The sequence below is a fragment of the Chroicocephalus ridibundus genome, chromosome 12 (genome assembly GCF_963924245.1).
Source record: "Chroicocephalus ridibundus chromosome 12, bChrRid1.1, whole genome shotgun sequence".
Lineage (NCBI taxonomy): Eukaryota > Metazoa > Chordata > Aves > Charadriiformes > Laridae > Chroicocephalus > Chroicocephalus ridibundus.
Window position 1 is genome coordinate 5,814,192 of NC_086295.1, and position 18,970 is coordinate 5,833,161.

Sequence of the window (18,970 nt, forward strand, 5' to 3'; positions counted from 1 at the left end):
ACGCCCGCCACGGACCGCGCACGCCAGTCGGGCGGCGGCGGGGGTGGAATGCACGGCGCATGCGCAGCCCGCCGAACCACTGCCGGGGACGCACGCGCGTTGCGGGCGGGCGGGACTTTTCTCACACCGCTCCCACCCGCCGCGTTTCGCCGTGTTCTTTTTGTCGCGCTGACGGCCCCGGATCTCCCTCGCGTCACTTCCGGCACGTGGCCGCCCCTCTACGGGAGCAGGTAGGCGCCCCGGTCCTCAGGGGCTGCCCCGGGCCTGGCCCCGAGCGGGAGCCCGCGAGGTCGCCGGCTGCGGGCCTCTGCCGCCCGGCCCAGCGCTGCGCCCGCCGCCGGCGCCCCCTCAGCCCGAGCATGGCCGTCTTCGACACCCCCCAGGAGGCCTTCGGGGCCCTGCGCCCCGTCTGTGTCCAGCTGACGAGGGTGCAGACCCCGGAGAACGTGGCTCAGCTGCAGGCCCACCTGGCAGCCGTCGGTGCCTCGGCCCTGCAGGAGCTGCAGGAGTATGTCCTCTTCCCCCTGCGCTTCGCCCTGAAGGTGCCGGGGCCCAAGCAGGAGCGGCTGGTGCAGAGCGTGGTGCAGTGCATCTCCTCCGTCCTGGCAGTGACGTGCGTGAAGAAGCAGGAGCTCCTGCAGGAGCTTTTTTCCGAGCTCTGTACGTGCCTCTCTCCCCCTTCTGGCTCAAGTAAACCCACCTCGCTGTCAGAGGAGTTAAAGCTGGCTGTAATCCAGGCACTCCACACCCTGATGCATTCGGCTTATGGGGATGTTATCTTGTCTCTGTATCAACCTTCCACCCTTCCTCTCTTAGGATTTGCTGTATCTTTGCTTCTGGGCCTAGCAGAGCAAGAAAAAGCAAAGCAAATTAAGCTCTCTGCTTTGAAGTGCTTACAGGTCCTAGTTCTGCAGTGCGACTGCCAGGAGCATCGACACCTAGATGAAGATGAGGCACAGCAATGTGGGGATTTGTTTGCTTCTTTTCTGCCTGGGATTTCCATTACGCTGTCTCGGGTTATTACTGGAGACATCAAACAAGGTCACAAACCCACTGTTTCTGCCATCAGACTCTTTTATCTGATTGTTGGCTTGGTAATGGCTGATGCACAGCTAGCCAGAGTCCCAAAGAATAAAGAAAAGCTGTCAGTGGAACAAAGCAGAATATCAGAACTAATGGTCCACCGAGGACCTGACTGGAGGAAAAGTACTGCCGAAAAACTCTCTCTCCTCCTGCATAAAATGGTAGAATTTTCTTCGGTTCACCCCCACTGGAAAGTGAGACTGGAGCTGGTGGAACTGGTCCACCACTTACTGAGGAACTGCGGTCAGTCGCTGGTGGACTCGTTCAGTCATCTTTTAAAGGCTTTGGTTGGGCTGGTGAACGATGAAAACAGCGAGGTGCAAAGCAGGTGTAATGAGGTTCTGCAAGGCATTGCAGAGCAGAGGATCGTAGCACAGAACAGGGCTCTTGCTGATGTCCTGTCTGAGAACCTCCATTCCCTTGCCACAGCTCTTCCTCGCCTCATGAACTCTCAGGATGACATGGGCAAGGTTTCCACTTTGAGCCTGTTGCTCGGCTATTTGAAGCTACTGGGCCCCAAGATTAACATTGTCCTCAACTCTGTATCCCACCTCCACCGTCTGTCCAAAGCGCTGATGCAAGTTCTGGAGTTGGACGTGACAGATGTGAAGATAGTGGAGGACAGACGCTGGGGCTGCGAGAACGCATACGGACCTTCGGGCTCCTTGCAGCATGGTGTGCAAAAAAGCAGGTGTCAGAAGAAATACTTCCGTTTCTTCACAGAGGAGAAAGTTTTCCAGCTCCTTCAGCAAGTTTGTCGTGTTCTTGGCTACTACGGAAACCTCTATTTGCTTGTGGACCATTTCATGGGGTTGTACAGCGAATCTGGCATGTACCGAAAGCAGGCAGCGATGGTCCTCAATGAGCTGGTTGCAGGAGCTGCTGGAGTGGGAGTGGATGTCCTTCAGGAAAGGGAAGTTTCGCTGAACATGGATGATCTCAAAGGTTCCATAGTGTCCATTCTCGATGAGTACACAGACCAGGCGAACTGGTATTTGATCACTAGCATTGATACAGAAGAAATCAGCCATGAGCACTCTGTGCAACGTTCAGGACTTACTGCCCGTCCAGGAGGCGCGTGCAGCAGCGTTCTTCTGCCATCCCTGGAGCCGCACATAACGACCCGCACCATGAACAGCAACATCTGGCAGATCTGCATCCAGCTGGAAGGTGTCGGCTGCTTCGCTGCAGTCCTCGGGAAGGAGTTCCGGTTGCTTCTGCTGTCAGCTCTCTACCCTGTGTTGGAGAAGGCTGGTGACAAGACTCTGCTCATCAGCGAGACGGCACTGGGGACGCTGGTAGACATATGCGAGGCCTGCAGTTATGACTCTGTGCAGTGTTTGATTAATGAGAATTCTGACTATCTGGTGAATGGGATTTCCCTGAATTTGCGCCAGCTGGCACACCAGCCACATGCTTCCCAGGTCCTGGACACTATGCTGAGGCATTCAGATGCCAGCTTGCTGCCACTGGTAGAAGATGTTATCCAAGATGTCCTGTCTACACTGGATCAGTCTTACAATAACCAGGCTTCCACTTTCCTCAGGGTCCTCCACTCAGTAATGACAGCTTTAGGTATCTAAATGATGTTTACTTTGTGTGATTCAGTCTTACCGTAACTAAGGATACTTGTCTTTGACCTTTCAACTTGCCGTGGGAGATTTCAAGTAGCTGAGGTACCCCAGCATGATGGCAGCTTTGCTTTGCTTCGTGAGCCAGCTCTCAAGCAAAGATCGCCAATAGCTTTCCCTCTCCACAACCAGTTTCTGTTGGTCTGGCCTGCAGACTTGCAGGAACGTGGCCTTTAGTGGTTAAGAAAGGATGTATTTACTGCTCCCATAAATGTTTTGTAGAAGCACATGGAGTGTTTTCCTGTTTACATCGGGGTTTTAACATTCCCATACCATCAGGGAGGTCACAGTGATGTGACAGCAGGTGCCCGATTCTGTAGTTCAGTCCCATGAGAGTTGAGAGTCGTGTTCATCTCTCAAGGAGTCTGTGGTACCTTGCTGACTTGCAGGAGAGGATCGTGATTGCTTAGTGACATATCAGTTCCTTTTTTGCAGTCCAGTGGTTTGGATCGTCCTGCGGTGAGGAGCACCAACAAAGGCAGACTGCCGAGTGGCAGAGCAGGACTTTATCCCAGGGGCAGCAGGTGGTGACAAGCCAAGAAGTGGAACGATTCTTTCTTGACTATGTCAGACAGAAGCAGATCGCAGAGGGCAATCTTCCTGACACAGAGGATGAGGAGACAGGTCAGTACTGTGCGTGACAGTATGTTCAGCTTGGAGAAAGACAGTGATCTCTGAGGTTTCCTTTTGTCAGATGGGGGATTTGGGACCAGGCTGGAAGCCTGGCACACTCCTGACACTCTCAGGTCTGCTTTGAGCTGACCTTAGCTCAAGTAAGGTGCTGCTGGGTGTTCTTGCTTTGTTCTATGCATGGCGGTGGGGGGAAGTGAAATGCTTGCGGATCAAGGCATGTCTAGCTGTAAGACACAAGCACACTATGTTTTTTCTTACTTCGTAACAGGCCACTTGGGTTCAGGGCCCAAAGTTTCCTCTTTCCAGGATCCTACTGCATTTTCCTCACCCTCCCTTGGGAATCCCTGTACCATTTTCTCCTGGCTAATGATGCCACCACTCCCTTCTCACTTGGCCTTGACAGGCCCTGCAGACATTCATATAGGGAACTTTTTAGTCTTTACTGGGCTATGCTGCAGTCCTGACCTTTAAATACTTCATCTTTAAATACCCAGGCTTTTCATTTTTAATAAAAATCAATGGGAAATAAGTCCATGGTGAGGAGAGACTGCAAATGTCAGACCAACTGCATTGTCCAGTCAAGAAAGCAAACCTAGTCCCACACTCCTAACTGAATCTGACGCTTAACTCGCAGAACTCAAGCGTAGACTTTACTATATCTAAATATGTTTTAAAATGCCAAAGGCCTCACTTGGGGATTTGCAGAGTAGTTGAGAGTGGGTACTGTGATCTCCCAGAACTTCCAAGTCATTTTCATGGCTTCAGTAATGGTTTTATCTTCCAGATGAGGTTCCTCCCCTTGCTAAGCCAGAGCCAAACAACTCTGACACAGACGGAGAAACTCCGCTGCCAAGCCATGCTCAACTGGCCAAAGATGTGATGGAGAGGTGCATCCACTTGCTGTCTGACGGGAACCTCCGAGTGCGGCTGAAGGTTAGTAAACGCTGTCTTTGAGGGGACAGGTGGTGCCCACGAAGGGGGCTGGTACTTCATCAACGTGTGCACGATGCATGTTGGGTTTCCTGCTGTAATGAGGTTAGTGCTGCCATATGTTTATTCAGGACAGACGCTCCAAGCCTGGCAAGAGAAAGGGGGGCAGTTTTCTGGGAGTGATCTGTTTTAGGAATGGCAGCAAGGCTGAACAGAATCTTAAGGGTGGCTTCATAACAGGCACCTTCCCTTTGGGCTTGTGATAGTCAAATCCTGTGCCTCAGCCTTTGGTGGAGGAAGCAGAAGCATCTTTCATCCATCTAGGCTTCCCATCCCCCTTCCTCAGACTGTAGTGAACATACTGATGAACGTTTCTGAAGTTGCTGGGGCGATGATAAGCAGGGCTAAAAGCCTGGGTTTTTTTAATTATGAAAATCCTTTGAAGGTGGCCTCTTTTTAAACTGCAAAGCGAGACAGAAAATGCAGCAGTGAGGCATAACCCAGATTCTTACCTCAGAGGCCCCAGCCCTAGCAGGTGATCCTGCTGCTGTGCCACAGGAGCAGTAGGGTCCTAGTGCACAGCTCAGCCTGCAGGATCAGGCCAGGAATCACGCCCTGGTTCCAGCCTGGCTCTGTAGCCCAGCACAAATTATGTCGCTGTGCTACTTGTCCCTTTCCAAACAGGCTTGTGCTCTGCACTGTTCTGTTATCCCAGTTCATGCTGAGGTAAAACTGCACCCTTTCGTAGTAAAACCCTTCTTTCTCCTGCCTCCCCATTGTGACACTGGGGATCCATCTGAATGCCTGGTGCTGCAGCACTCTGAAAGTCTGTTACCTACCCCTCCTTCCCAGGTCCTGGATGTGCTGGAGCTCTGTGTAACTGTGCTGCATCCTCACGGAAACCATCTGCTTCCCATGGCTCATCGTGTCTGGCCAGCTCTCGTCACCCGGCTGATTAGTGATGACCCTCTGGCAGTGCTCAGAGCCTTCAAGGTACAGCAGCGAATCTCTGCCAACAGCCTTCAAGCTGGTGCTTAGAAGGCAAGCAGCTCAGGCATTGCTGTGGTCTGTGAGAGAAGCGCTGAGCTTGTGGAGTGATTTTTTTTTTTTTTTCTTTTTTTAATGTGGCTCAGAACACAGGGTCACCACCCTGCAGTGGGTGGGCTTGTACCACTCCCACTGCAGCTTGTCCACAGATAAAACCTTGACACTGTTCCTGGGGGAAACAGCAATGTTAGTGGTTATTGCAGGGAAGAGGAAAACAGTTCTTTTACAGCCTAAGCAGCTGCGAGAGGCACCATATAGCGCAACTTCCCCTTGCTGGAGCTTCCCTCTTTGGAAGTCTTAGGCTGAAGAGAAGGGACTGTTTCGCGATTGAGGCAGGGGGAGGGGAGAGGTTAAGCAAAGGCTTAGCCTCATAACAACACCATTAAAGAGCTCCTGACCGTGTCAACTGACTGCATTCTCTTCCTGACTCACAAGCTGGACAATAAAGCATGTTTCCAGTGGTTGCCTGCCCCAGGGTTTCTGTGCAGAATGAGATTCATTTTAGAATCCTTCAGTGTGAATAAAAGGAGAGTTTTGATTCCCCAAATTCAAGAAGCTATACCCTAGAATTTCAGAGTAGCCGTACCTCACATGTGCCCTAAAAGAAGGGAGAGCATGCTACACAAAAACTAATTTACTCTTCAAAAATTCAAGGGATCATTACAATTAACACTGAGTTTGCATTTTGTCATAAGAAATCCTTCAGGAGCGTCTTCCTTCCTAAATTTCAGGACAGGAAGTGTAGTATCAGTGTAAATCAAATAGAACATAACCAACATCTCAGTCCTGCACACTAAGACCACCAACTTGGTGAATTTCCAAGACAGAACCATGTTTTTGCCATTTGAGTTGGCCCAGTGGATCCCCCCTTCATTTTTACATGTATTTAAAAGCCATTCTCTAGGCCAGTTTAGTTTTTATCCTGTGCACGCACCAATAGTACTGGGTGCACTATGCTGTAGCCAGTTGGCCTTTCTGGTGTGCTTGTAAAGATGGACTGTTTCCACCATGAGGGTGATTTATGCTTTAATGGCATGTTCCATCAGAAGCTCCTCCAGCAATTCTGAATAAGACTTCACGAACTACTCTTACCTTTACTGTGCTAATGAGAGAAGGGCAGTCCCAGGAGGTCAGCCACATGAAACCGAAGAGCAGGGCACAAGTCACTCCACCTCCCCATCAAGCATTCACCTTCTGCTCATTATGGGAAGCTGTGGCAGGTGTGGTCACATGGCTGTCACCTGCAAAACAATTATCAAGGCAGAATGAATGCCTCATCCCCAAGCTGGTGAGCATTGCTGAGCTCCTCCCAGACCTGCGTGTGCACTTATCCTCCAGTAACTGATGTTTCTCCACTAGGTGCTGTGTACCCTGGCTCAAAAGTGTGGGGACTTTCTGCGGCAGAGATTCTCCAAAGATGTCCTGCCTAAGCTGACCAGTTCCCTCCTCAGCCAAGCCCCAGCAAGTGCCAGAGCCGGGCCTGTGTACAACCACACACTTGCCTTCAAGTTGCAGCTGGCCGTGTTGCAGGGACTGGGCTCTCTGTGCGAGAGGTTGGACATGGGTGAGTTCCAGGGAAAGTATCGGTCATATGAGATCTCTGCTGGCCTTACCTCTTCTCCTTTCATCTCAGCTGACCACTTGCTTCTCATCCTTCTGCTGCCCCATGGGACTGATTTCCTGATGTTCTTCAGCCTCATCCCATTTAGGCCCTGCTGGGCTTTAATCTGTCCTCTTTGGAGAGCTCTGTAAAGATGGGCTGGTCACTCTTTACTCCCCAAGAGAAAAATGGGAGAGAAGATTCCTAGCACCTTGCAGAATCTGACTGCTCATCTCACTTGTGCGTGAGAAGTGGGTATAGTAGAGGATTGCCTGGATTGCTGCAGCTAGGCCTGTTGGGCCATGCTTTGTTCTTAATTAACTGGAAAACTGGAGCCCAGATAAGACTTGTGGCTAAGTTGACTGGTTCCATTTTGGGGCATCTCTCCGGGTGACCCTTTAAATGCAGCATACCACATTCTTCTACTGAACGAAACTCTCTGAAATTCTCTTAGGTTAAATTTCTGGAGCCGACTTTGATGAGAGAGAAGGTTTGCTGGCTAGATGCTCTTTTCCTCTCTCAATGCCCTTGATTGCTTTCCTAGCATTGCAGCAAGATGCTTAAGAGGCAAGGTCAGAAGAGCTCTGGGTCAGACAGTTCAAAGGCTCAGAAACCACTTGCTGCCAATTTAGAGCTGATTCTGTTAGGCAGCAGCCACTGAGTAGGTTCCCTCCTATCCTCCTTTTCTGTTCCGTTTCTGCAGGTGAGAGTGACCTGAATAAAGTGGCAGATGCCTGCTTGATTTACCTCAGTGCCAAGCAACCCATGAAATTGCAAGAAGCTGCCCAGAGGTAATGTCTCTTAAATACAGGTATATCAGGTGTACAGGTAATGCGGGAGCACAGTAACCCCTTTCCTTTTGCACCTTTCCCATTCCTCCCTCCGGCACGTTTGAGTCCTGTACAACAGGGTCTCTCATGGAAATTCACCCCTTTCTCTGGTGAAGTATCAATTATTATCCAAAATGAGCTGGAAAGGTTAGCTTGCCCACAAGTTACAGTTGACTTTCACATTACCTCGCAACACATTTGGGGACAGAGGGAGAAGATGTGCTACTTGCTTTTTTTGAACCACCTCCTATGCTAGAATACTTTGGGCTCTTGGCCCACTGATGGCATAAAACCGCAGAGGGGAAGACAGCTATGGAAGAGGATATGCCAGACCTTCCCACGTATTATATCACTTAATACCTTCTGCAGGCTGGGGGATTTACTTCTGTTATCCTTCCATTTTCCCTGGGCTCCCGTGATCGCATCAACCCAGGCTTTGCCAGGTGGACTGGAGTTTGTTTGGGAAGCTGTCAGTCTTGGCACCAGTCTTGCTTTGAGAAGGCTAGGAAAGGTTAAAAGAGCACAAACAGTTTAGGTGAACACACACCAGCTCTATGAAGTGCCGACAGACATATACTTTGCTGCTTAGTGTTCAAAATCCTGCTCAGCATGTTCCTGCTGTCAGGATAAGAAATCACCATTGTCATATGTTGTCACCTGGAAACAAGGCCAGAGATTTCAGCAGACAAGTCCTGTTACAGAGCATGGAGAGTGAATAAGAAAGCCATGCACCTCTGCTCTCTGCTGAAGGACAGGGGTAAAAGCCCCCCCGCCCCCCCCTCTTTCTGTGTGGCCAACCCTGCCCCCCCCGAGGGGAGAGGATGCTGGCGGTGAGCAGGTTCAGCAGGCGCTGCGGATTTCAGAGGGCAGGCTGTTGAAAAGGGAAGAGCTGCCAGTTCCCTTTCACCTGAGCTCAGGCTTCCCAGGGGTTGCAGGGTGTGAAGGGCTTTTGTGTGGCTGGGCAGCAGTTTAGAGGGAAAGGGCTCTCAGAAGCTGTAGCCGTACCTTTGTTTGTATTCCTGCGCTGGTGAAAGTAGGTTTATTTTTACCTTAGTGGCTTTTATTGCATCACAGCGGGCTTCAGCAGCATTTGTTCTGCAAAGGGGTTCTTCGCTGTAGGCTTGCATACCCTTAATACAATAAAGCGTTCGCCTGTGTAAGCAATGCTGGAATAGAAAGCAGAACACCAGGATTTATCCAGATATTTGGAATCTTAAGCTTTTAAATCATTAACAAAGCAGTCTGAAAAGCTGTGCAATTTCCCCCACAGCAGGGGTGGGGGGAAAATACTGAATTAGCCCTATGATGTGATAGGGTCATTAGAAGCTGTATTGCGAAGCAAGTTGCTGTTACTGGAGAAAAAGGGCAGCAAAGTTTCAGGGCAAGTAACATTTTTCTTCTGTATATTATTTTAATTCTATTTTAAGGGGAAAATGGCACGCGGTACACTGCTCCACCCATGCCTTTGATGCACCATACATTACATATTACAGTGAACAAAGCAAGGTTTTCTGTTAACAGCTACCTCGTGTAGCTCTGTTGACCAACACATATATGCACTGAGGCATGGATCATGTCTGGCCTGATATTAACCATACATATGGCAGTACTTGCAGTTGGTTTTGTTTGGAGTTTGTTTTTGGTTTTTTTTTTAAGTTTAGTCCTGTCTGTTCCCTGGTCTTGGAGGCTGGATGGATCAGAGTTAAACACAGAGCAACCACTTTTAACTATAGTACCCCTGATCTGGGGTTTCAGCTTAGAAAAGTCAAAATTAGTTTACAGTGTCACAATCAGCTCCCAGCGCCAGGATAAGAATCACTTCTCAGCCATGCTTCAATTTCCTTTCTCCGGCTGCTTAACCATCACATTCCTGTAAACTCCAGTCCTTCTCCATGCTCTCCATGTGCCTGAAAGCAGTCCTGCAAACTGACACAGGTTGTCACATGTAAGGCCCTTTCCACCTAGGCAAGGGCAGTCTGCTACATGAAAAATTCTGCATTTTAAATGCTTCTAAAAACAGACAGACCAGAACTAATCTTAGCCACAGCATGAGTGCCAACATACGTCACATAACTCAGCTTTATCACTGCAGAAATCATACAAGGTAAAAAGATGTTTGGAATCAGCTTGCCGTACTGATTTATATTAACTGGCCTTTGCTCGGCTTTTTGGATTCTTACTCAACTCATGAGTTGTGACCTGCCAAGAACAAGGTCAGGTCTTACAAAGTCAGTTGCAGCTCCAATAACTCCTTGCACTGACTAAGTGAAGATTCTGTAGGTATGCGAAGGGCTAAGCTGGAGTTTTTGGCCAAGGTGCTGGAGACACAAACAAAAAAAAAAAAAAAAAAAAAAGGAAAAAGGAGAAAAAAAAAAGAGAGTTTTGGCTGTCTTCCAGGGATGTTATCATGCCCCAAGGAGGCTGCTTAATCCCATTTATAGGACCCTGTAGTTTTATTAGATGAACCAGTGGGAGTAAGTGAATTTTGTAACTACAGCTTCATGCAATACTCAACAGGCAAAAATAGATGCTGGGAAAAAAAGAACTCCAGCATGTCTGAGGAAGAGAAAATGGGACAATAGGCTTTATTATAAGGTGACTGGAGTATTCCAGGAAAGGAATATTATCCAAAGCTTGGGGAAAAAAAAATACCGAAGAGGAGTACGGGAAGGCTAGGGAACACTAGACGCAGCTTTGCTTTCATTGAAAATAAGCCAGTGCAGCTGGTAAAGGGACCAGAAACACTTGAGCAGCAAAGGGGTGGTGGTGTGGGGCCAAGCACTGGGAACAAGACAGGGAGAAGATGGTGTAAACTGAAGGTGACAATATGTAAATCTGAGCTTCGATCAATGTATTAAGTTGGATCACCCCTGACAAGCTTTTCACTTTGGGGGAAGAAAAAAAAAAAAAACTTTGAAGGAAAAGAGATTAAGAAATTGTCATTGTCTTAAGTCAACATTTCACAAGTAATTCTGCATTTTTTCAGTTTGAAGTGACTGGTTTGAAATTTACAGTTAATTCCTAATAAATGTTTATAGCCTGTGAAGTTTACCGTTTCGGTCAACAGTCTGGATAGGAATGGTTTTTTTCCAGGATGCAGAAATAATTTCCCCAGTTCTTACTGAAGTCTGTGGTGAATTGTGTCTAGTTAAACATTCAGCAGAGATGCAAAAGCCAGAAAAATTTGTCCTTTTGTGATCCCATTCACTGTGCCATGGCTTTGCTTAGAGCTTGGGAAAAGACAAGGAAACAGAATAGCTAAACTCTGCTCTGTATTAGTAAAGCAAGTTGTTTAGCACAACTGGAACAAATATGAGCTATTTTTGTACCTTTTCAGATACCAAAGTTGGTTACACAGTGTACCACTTTGGGTTTGATTGTGTGGTTTATTGGATACTTATTGACAGCTGTCATTCGCAAGCTGGGCTTAGGTACACTAGAACAGCCACCTACACAAGGCAAAATTCAATAAAATGATATTTAAGTTTAAAAAAAAAAAAGGAACAACAGAAAACAAACCTGGATTAACCCCAGGATTCTTTGCCATGGAAACAGGTTGCTTAGAAACTACCCCAGAGTGAGTTTGAAAACGTAGAAGTCAAGTTGTTCTTTACGCTGCACAGCACTCCAGGTTATCAGGAGATAATCACACACCTCAGGCCATGATGGGCACAAGAGGCAGTGGCGTTCTTCAGGGACCAGCTAAGCTCTTGAGGGTTGCTCTCTCCCGAGCAGCCGATTGGGAAGAGGTTGGAGAGCAGAGTATCTTTGCTGTGAAGGTAAGAGGTAAAATTGTGCATGTGCTGGAGAAGGAGAAGCCAGCTGAACGGTATTCCCTGTTCCCATGTTTACTTCCCAGTGATTCATCTTTCTTGCCCGGTCCTATCCACCCCAGCCATAAGGAGCGAGGATTATTTCTATGCAGCAGCCCACGGTAAGCTAGTGGAAACCACTGGGCCCTGCTGTTTGCTGCCAGGCAGAGCGCCGCACACTCACACTGTCAAGGCCAAGTGAGCACCAGGAGAGTGAGGAGGGGACTGGCAGCCAGCAGGGCTGGGAGAGCTGGTGCAGAGGTGTCAGCAAGTGCAAGCTCTAGACCCTGCCCCAGGGAGCCCGCCTGCACTTTACTCAGCCTGGCGCTGGGGTCGGGTCAGCCCTCCCTTTTGCAGCCCGCAGAGCTGCAATAACAAAGCCAGGGGAGCAGAGAGCCCCACGAGCTCACCTGCCTCTGGCTGTCCCCCAGAAAGAAGGCATGTTGCTGATGGAGTTGTTGCCAAGCACAGCTATCGCTTTGGAGCACGTTCACGCTGGGTTCCTCTGGAGCAGACAGATAGGCACTGCAAGCACCTTCAGGAGGGGACACTGCCAACAGCTTGCAGTGGCAACGTCTTCCCTCGTTGCTGTCAGAGACCTGCACTGCGAGACAGACAAGTGGTTAACAGCAGACAGGCAAAACCAACACCTTTGGCTGCTCATGGAGTAACAATTCATACAGCCACAAGATTATTGTGAAGAGGTGAGGGAGCTTTCTAGTGCCTCCGTCCCGTGTCTGTGCTTTATCAGGTTACCCGTGGCACTGCGCTCCCTTTCAGGGGAGAGCTTCTAAAAGGGATTTCTGCCTGCTCTACATAGGAAGCAAGCGCACTTTAGGGATAAGAGTTCCCCAGGGAAGTTTTGACAGCAATCAGGTCTGGATTTTGTGTGGCTTTTGTAGCAGGTGATCTTTGATTTTAGTGGGGGGGGGCGGTCTGTAGCGTGCTTCTTGGGGGAACAGAGGCAGAGCTACCCTCTGATTTCTCTTCACCTTACCTCACCCAGCTGTTGTTCTCCTCATGGCCCCATGATTTCAGTAGAAACTGGAGACCTGAAGATGTGTGCCTGGGCATTTACTGAGGTCTTGGAAAGCTGACCCGTAAGCTTGGTGGGCGCTGAGTACCCTTGGTGCTCGTAGTCTCCATGGGAGCACAGAGTACTCAGCACCGTGCAGGAGGCGGCCCTGCAGTGCCGTCAGGGCAGCCTGCAAATTCCAGTTTAATTTTGTACATGGCATAGCCAGAAAACTTAATACCAGTTTAGCTCAATACGCCTTCTGTGCATTAAACCCTGACACAGATCTAGCCAAGCTCAAAGGTTACTGACGATGAGAACTGGCAGGAAGAAATGAGTAAATGTAGGTCATGCAAATCAGCCATTTGCTCTTTTGCTCCTAGGAGCTTCCTGCTCTCCAGCAGGACCATCCGCAGCATCTTTGTTACAGCAGCTCACAGCTGGAGTCCAAAGTGTGAAGTGCATACTCAAAAGTCGCCTGTCTTACCTGGGGTGTTGAAATTCAAAGCGAAAACCATCAACACAGCAGTAAAGCATTAGAGGAAGTTGTCATTCCTCTCTTCCTCAGTTCTGTTGTTAATGAAGGGTTTCTTTAAAAAAAAAAAAAAATCAAAAAATCCTGCTTTGTGAAAGGTGCTGTGCAGAAGGAAGAAAATTTGGAGGGAGCTAATAAGGACTTGGCATAAGAGGAGACCTCACATGAGCAAAAAGCCCTGAGTGCAGCGTTCAACTCTACTTGTGGCCCAGCCTGGACAGCTGTCCAGAAATACCCTGGTTTTTACCCTCTCTGAAAAGGGACAGAAGTCCAGATGGGTTTACCCCCCAACTCCCCCAAAACCAGAAAGGGTGGTGAAGAACATATACAACTTCTTTGAAGAGCTCTGCAGGAGCGATTGTCCAAAACGTGCCAGACGTAAGTAGCACGTGTAATACTCCGCAGTCACCTCTGCGGCACTTGGGACAGGCTGATTTGGAAAGGCTTTTACCAGCAGCAGCCCATGATGCTGAGACCGAAGCCTGGGTCAGTTACTCACAAACTGCTCATCTGATGTCGATAATTTACCGCGTATCATAACAACTGTCCTTCTCCCACTTGCCAGTGATGTGAAACCACTGAGCTGTCTTCTCTTGGACACAGGAGCCATTTTAATGGCTCTCTCTAACGAGCCTCCAAGTCTGATCAACTATCAGAGGTTGCAGACAACATCAAAGCTGTCTGTTAATGACCCTGTTGGGTGCCAATCAAAAGGCCCCCTCCTTACCCTCCTTTCTTTCTTCCCACAGTGTTTTCCTCCACTTAATGCAAGTGGACCCTGACAGCACCTGGCTCCTCCTGAACGAGCTCTGCTGCCCTCACCAGTACGAGCCCCCCCACGCCAGCCTGCGGCCTGTGAAGCTTCGTGGGATGGGGAGGCAGCGGAACGAGTTCACCGACAACGTGCTGCTCCTGCTGGAGAGGCTGCAGCAGCAGGAGAGCGTGACACCACGGGCCGGCACCCAAGAGGTATCTCCTCCTTGACGGACCTACCAGCAACTGGGGAGTGGAATGAGGAACCACCCGGATAGCGCTCACCTGGGAAAAGCCCATCATTTAAGCCCTGAATCATTCTGGGGACAAAGGAGAGATTGCCCGCCCTGGGGCACTGGCCGAGACACCCTCCCCGTGGGTAGAAGTTTTATTTTTTTTTTAAGCAGTGTTTGAGGATGAGGTGGGTACACGGCCCCGATTCCTCCTGACTTGTACTTCTCTGCACATGGTGCTGGAGAGAAGTCCCAGGGGCATAGCACATCTATTTAAAATTCTTCTGTACAAAGAGAGTCATTTTCCAGAAATTACTTCCCTATACTTGATCCTTGGGTGGTGCCCCTTCAGGATCCGCCCCCCCCCCCCCCCCCGGCCCTCTGACCTCCTCACAACTGTGATATTCCCTCCTGTTCTCAGCTGGACAATGATTGCCAACTCAAAACAAAAGCTTTTTCTGGCCTTAACCCTTCCCAGAGAGAGAATTGTGTTTGGGGTACATTAGAAATGTTGTTTTTAAAACCAGTTATTATCAGATAAAGCTAAAATGCACTTCCAATAAATTCCTCACCAGTATTACTGGCAAGAACACCGCGTCCTCTTAGAAAGATCAAGGCCGTTCCTTGTAGTTTGCAGTTTGCTGAGACTGGCCAAATGCATTGTGCTCCCCGGTTCTCACCACTGAGGACAAGACATGCTTTAGAAAAACAGCCAGCCCTGATTTACAGCTTGCAAGTGATTTAAGACTCCTCCTCGCTCCCAGCTTGCCTGTCATTCTCACAGGCCATTTCTTAAACCTCTCATATTTTTAACACCCAGCCCAAGGAGAACTAGATGAAGTATCTACCTGTGCCCCAGTGCAGCCTCCCAGGTGGGTACGTGCATGGTCAGATGACACAGGGGGTGACTTAGGTGTCAGCGCGGTGGTACCACGGCAGTGCCACGGTTTGCTTGAGCAGGAACAGCGCAATGCAGTGAGCAGAGGGGACAACGAGTCTTTGGGGGTCTTGCTCGCTGCCCCTGCCAAAGGGCTTCCCCTCCAGAACGCGACGTGGGCTCACAGCTCGCCTGGAAGCTGCTGTAGCGTACACCAGCCCCCGAGTCCTCCAGGCTCCGTCCCCAGAGACTGTCTGTAGGTGCTGCTCCCAGACCAGGCCCTCTCAGATTCGTCAGCTTCACCCAGAGCTACTTCTGGCAGGAAGCTGCCTCCTGACGCTTGTGAAAGTTTTGTGCTCATAAAGCAAAGGGATCTTGACTGTAAATTTGGAAGCAAGCTCAGAAATCCAAAAACCAAAGCAATAAAGTGTTTGTTACATGGAACAGGATTTGTGCGTCGCTGTTGGGGATCCTGGGTGAATGTCCAAAATGTGTCTCAGCTGTTGGGACCAAGGGGGCTGCTGCTGATGCCAACACCCCCCTCAGCTGAGAGTACCTCCCCTTGCCTCCCTGGTTTTGTTCAGACTTTACTCCTGGTTACTTCTCCGGGAAAAACACAAGTCAGTGGCTTTTTACCAGGTAGGACAGAGCTGCAGATCAGCTTTTACCCTCTGATGCTTTTTTTTTTTTAAAATATATATGTTCAATGCTTAACACTGGGTTGGATTTTGTACAAAGGAGCCCTTCAGAGTTGATCTGACAGGGGAAGACAGGGGAGGCAGAAAGGTGAAATATTACCTTGGGTCTCCAGAGCGCCGTTGGGGTTTGTGCAGAATTTTCTGGATTGTTGTAGCACTTGATAAAACTCATCCATCAGGTGCACACGCTGCATCCAGCCCGTCTCTGCCTTGCCTTCAGCGCCGGCTGGAGCTCACACGTGACAGATCAGCAGCACCGTGATGGTGCTCCTGCCCGAACCATCTGTTCTGGTCTCTCCACCCACTGCCTCTCCCTGCACCCAGCAGCACGGGGCTGTCACAGGCTCGTCATGGGCTGCACCCCTTTCCAGGGAGGTACAAGTGAAACATTGCCATGGGAAACCTGTGCCATCTTCCTGCAGCTTGGTATCAGCCCCCAAACCAGGCTGGCGAGAAGCCCCCTCCTATCGCCGGGCACCACTGGTCACGGGCTGCCATTTGTCTGCACGTGCTCTGCGCTGTTTGCATCAGTTGCCTCTGGGACACAGGAGCAGCCCAGCCTTGCAGGATTCACCTCTGCTGAGATAAGGCAAGCTTAAAAGAAAAACCAAACACCTTTATTCTAAAAAAAAAAAACCCAAAAAAAACTAGAATAAAGTTATACATGTTTCTGAAAGGAAAAGCATAAAACCAAACAGCATCTGCAGTATCCATCTACTGCAGCATCCACCACAGCGAAACACCTTCCCGTCTGCCTTCCCAGCACCAGCTCTGGAAACCCGCCCAGGTTTCAGCATCCAGCCCGTCCTGCCCAGCCGCGGGGACCCTGCAGACCACAGCGTGGGGTCTCCGAGGCCACCAGCCTGCCTGTGCCCATGTGAAGGCACACCACCACGCAGGAGGACAGGCGTGAGGCTCAGGGGCAGCACTGTCACATCAGAGCCCTTGCCCCCACCCCTTGCCGATCCACACACCATCCCCCTGCGGTCACAGCCACGCTAGCCCCCATTCTCAGGGGCTTAACAGCCACAGCTCCCGCAGACAAGGCTGGAAGCAAAGCCGTCTCCAGCAGGTACAACATCTCAGGGCTGCAGATCCCCAGTGTCTGCGGAGGCACAACCTGCCAGGATGCGCCCCATGGTCCGAGGTCTCATGGCACCACACCAGAGCCTGGACCAGCCACCTCCCTCCCTCCCGAGTGCAGGCCGGGAGAGGGAGGCGGCGGCGGCTGGCATTTCTCAGCAGGACAGTACGGACAGCAGGAGGGCTGTGACAACAGGAGAGGAATTAGAAAAGTTCTCTTAATTACCATCTTCCCCATGTAACAGAGCTGGTGGGGGGGAAGCAACTGGAATCAGCGGCATCCATCGGGAAGGGGGCCTTGGGCTGCCACTCCAGCATGGGCTTCCTGGTGACCCCATAACACAGACGTCTGGTTTTGGGGCTGATGGAGCCCTCACTGCTGAGCCAGGTGGTGGCACCAGCTGGGCACGAAGCTGGGCTCCTGGAGGGATGCTGAGAGGCCTCAGGGGCTGCTGTGGCACGTCACACTGAGACAGCAGGTCACTGCCCTGGCAATAGCAGGGACCAGGGTGCTCAGGTCCTTATGCCAGCCCTCGGGGACAGGGCAGGACCCACCGCTCTGTCCCTCCTGTGATGCCCCTTCCCAGCACAGAGCTGCTGCATCCACAAAGGCAGATGTACCTTCCCACGCAGCCCCTTCTCTTGCCAGCCATCACTCACCGGGCAGGGCAGAGCGCGCTGATGCCGGCTCCCACCTCCTGCCTTGCCCGGTGAGCAGGTCGATGTGTTGGTCCTTCCACTGGTGCATTCCCCAGTGTCCAGGAACAGGCCACATCCCCCCAGCCAGGCCTCTGGCCCAACCGACTGCACCGAGACACCTGCCGAGTCCCAGCGCCGGTTTCTCCCCGTGCTCTCCCAGAGATTTTCCCCACAGCCGCTGTCCCCAGCCAGCGGTTCGGTGCGGGCAGCGGAGAGAGACTGGCCTGTCTCGGTCACACGGCCGCCTGTCACGGCTCTTCTCAGCTTCGTTATCACCCCTGCTTTATTACAGGCAGAGTAAATTGCTTTTGTCTGAAGCAGGATAACGGCCAGAAGAGTGACTGCGTGGAAATGGCATTTTCATGAGGCTGGTTCCTCCCCAGCAGTGACTTGCATATTAAGCTCAGCCCATTTGCAAGCGAGCCCAGGGGCTTTTCGGCTGCCCTGCCCGCACCCTCCTCCCCCAGCCAGGCCTGAGCAGCCCCCAGCCCGCTGAGGTCTGGGACTGAGCCAAGGGCAGCATCCCGGGCTGCGGGAAGGGTGCCCAGCTCCAGCCCATGGAGCACCCTCGCTGTCCCGGAGGAGACCCGGCCCCAGCAGGCAGCTGCCCCCCACGCGGGGAGGGGGCGAGCGGGGGGGCACAGCCCTTCCCAGCCATAGCGAGATGGGATGCCAGCCACCCCACCCCTCTCCAACTGCCCTCCCGGGGATGAGGAGCTGAGAAACCCGTGTCCAGCCGCCTCCTCCATGCACAAACCCAGCCATGAACGTGGGGAGACTCTCGTACCCAGGGCGGGGGGCACGGCCCCGCATGCAGCTCCCCCCACCCCGGGTCAGGCAGCGCCGTGGGGCTGCTGGGTCCCGCACACAGACCCAGCGGGGTCCTCTCCTCCGCCTCCCGCTCCCAAGATTTCATATAAGCTCAGCAAAATTAATCTCTTCTAATAAAACCTGTTATTTTTAAAGCTCGCCTCTAGGTTTTGCAAATTACTACACCACACAGCAATTTGTTTACTCTCCGTTTGAGGTGATTTGCAGCCTTTTACTCTCGCCAAAGCAGCTCCGGCTCTTGGTTTTCCTCCTCTGTAGGCTGTTTTTTATTGCGCCGGTGGCCGATGCCTCCTGCTCCCTCTCCTCCCCCCCACTGATACAGTTCCCTGACAAGGAGCATCCGAGTGAAGCGCAAGCCCCCGCCGCTCTGCCAGGGAGAGCTACGGCACAGCGGCGGCTGTTATTGCTTGTGGCAAAGCAGCAGCATTTCCAACAGCAGCCCCCTTGCCCTGCCGCTGCTTAATATTTTTCTCCTGACGAAGTACCCTGCGTGTTTACAGGCTCTGTGCCGTTCGCTCCCCCGAGACCGCGGCTCTGCAGGTGAGAGCCACAGCGGGTGGCAAAGCAGAGGGTGGCTCTCGCCGCACCCCGTGGTCACCAGGCGCGCTGTGCCCTTCCTCCGCCACCAGCGCTGGCTGACACCAGGCCAGCGGCTTTTGCTTTTGTTACTCTAACACATG

At 51.2% G+C, this 18,970-nt stretch overlaps 1 protein-coding gene across 1 annotated transcript; it reads left to right on the forward strand.

The window, feature by feature from the left end:
• The first annotated feature begins 59 nt into the window (after positions 1–59).
• Positions 60–15,413, forward strand: TTI1 (TELO2 interacting protein 1). The gene is made up of 7 exons (XM_063349761.1): positions 60–2,658; positions 3,150–3,338; positions 4,132–4,280; positions 5,130–5,270; positions 6,684–6,888; positions 7,628–7,715; positions 13,866–15,413. The coding sequence occupies exons 1-7, from the start codon at positions 60–62 to the stop codon at positions 14,098–14,100; spliced, it is 3,606 nt and encodes a 1,201-aa protein (XP_063205831.1). The 3' UTR covers positions 14,101–15,413.
• The last annotated feature ends 3,557 nt before the right edge of the window (positions 15,414–18,970 follow it).

Coding starts and splice junctions, on each gene's coding strand:
- TTI1 (XM_063349761.1), top strand. CDS start 60: ATGCGCAGCCCGCCGAACCACTGCCGGGGACGCACGCGCGTTGCGGGC. Junction 2,659..3,149: donor CTCAGTAATGACAGCTTTAG/GTATCTAAATGA, acceptor CCTTTTTTGCAG/TCCAGTGGTTTGGATCGTCC. Junction 6,889..7,627: donor GTGCGAGAGGTTGGACATGG/GTGAGTTCCAGG, acceptor CCGTTTCTGCAG/GTGAGAGTGACCTGAATAAA.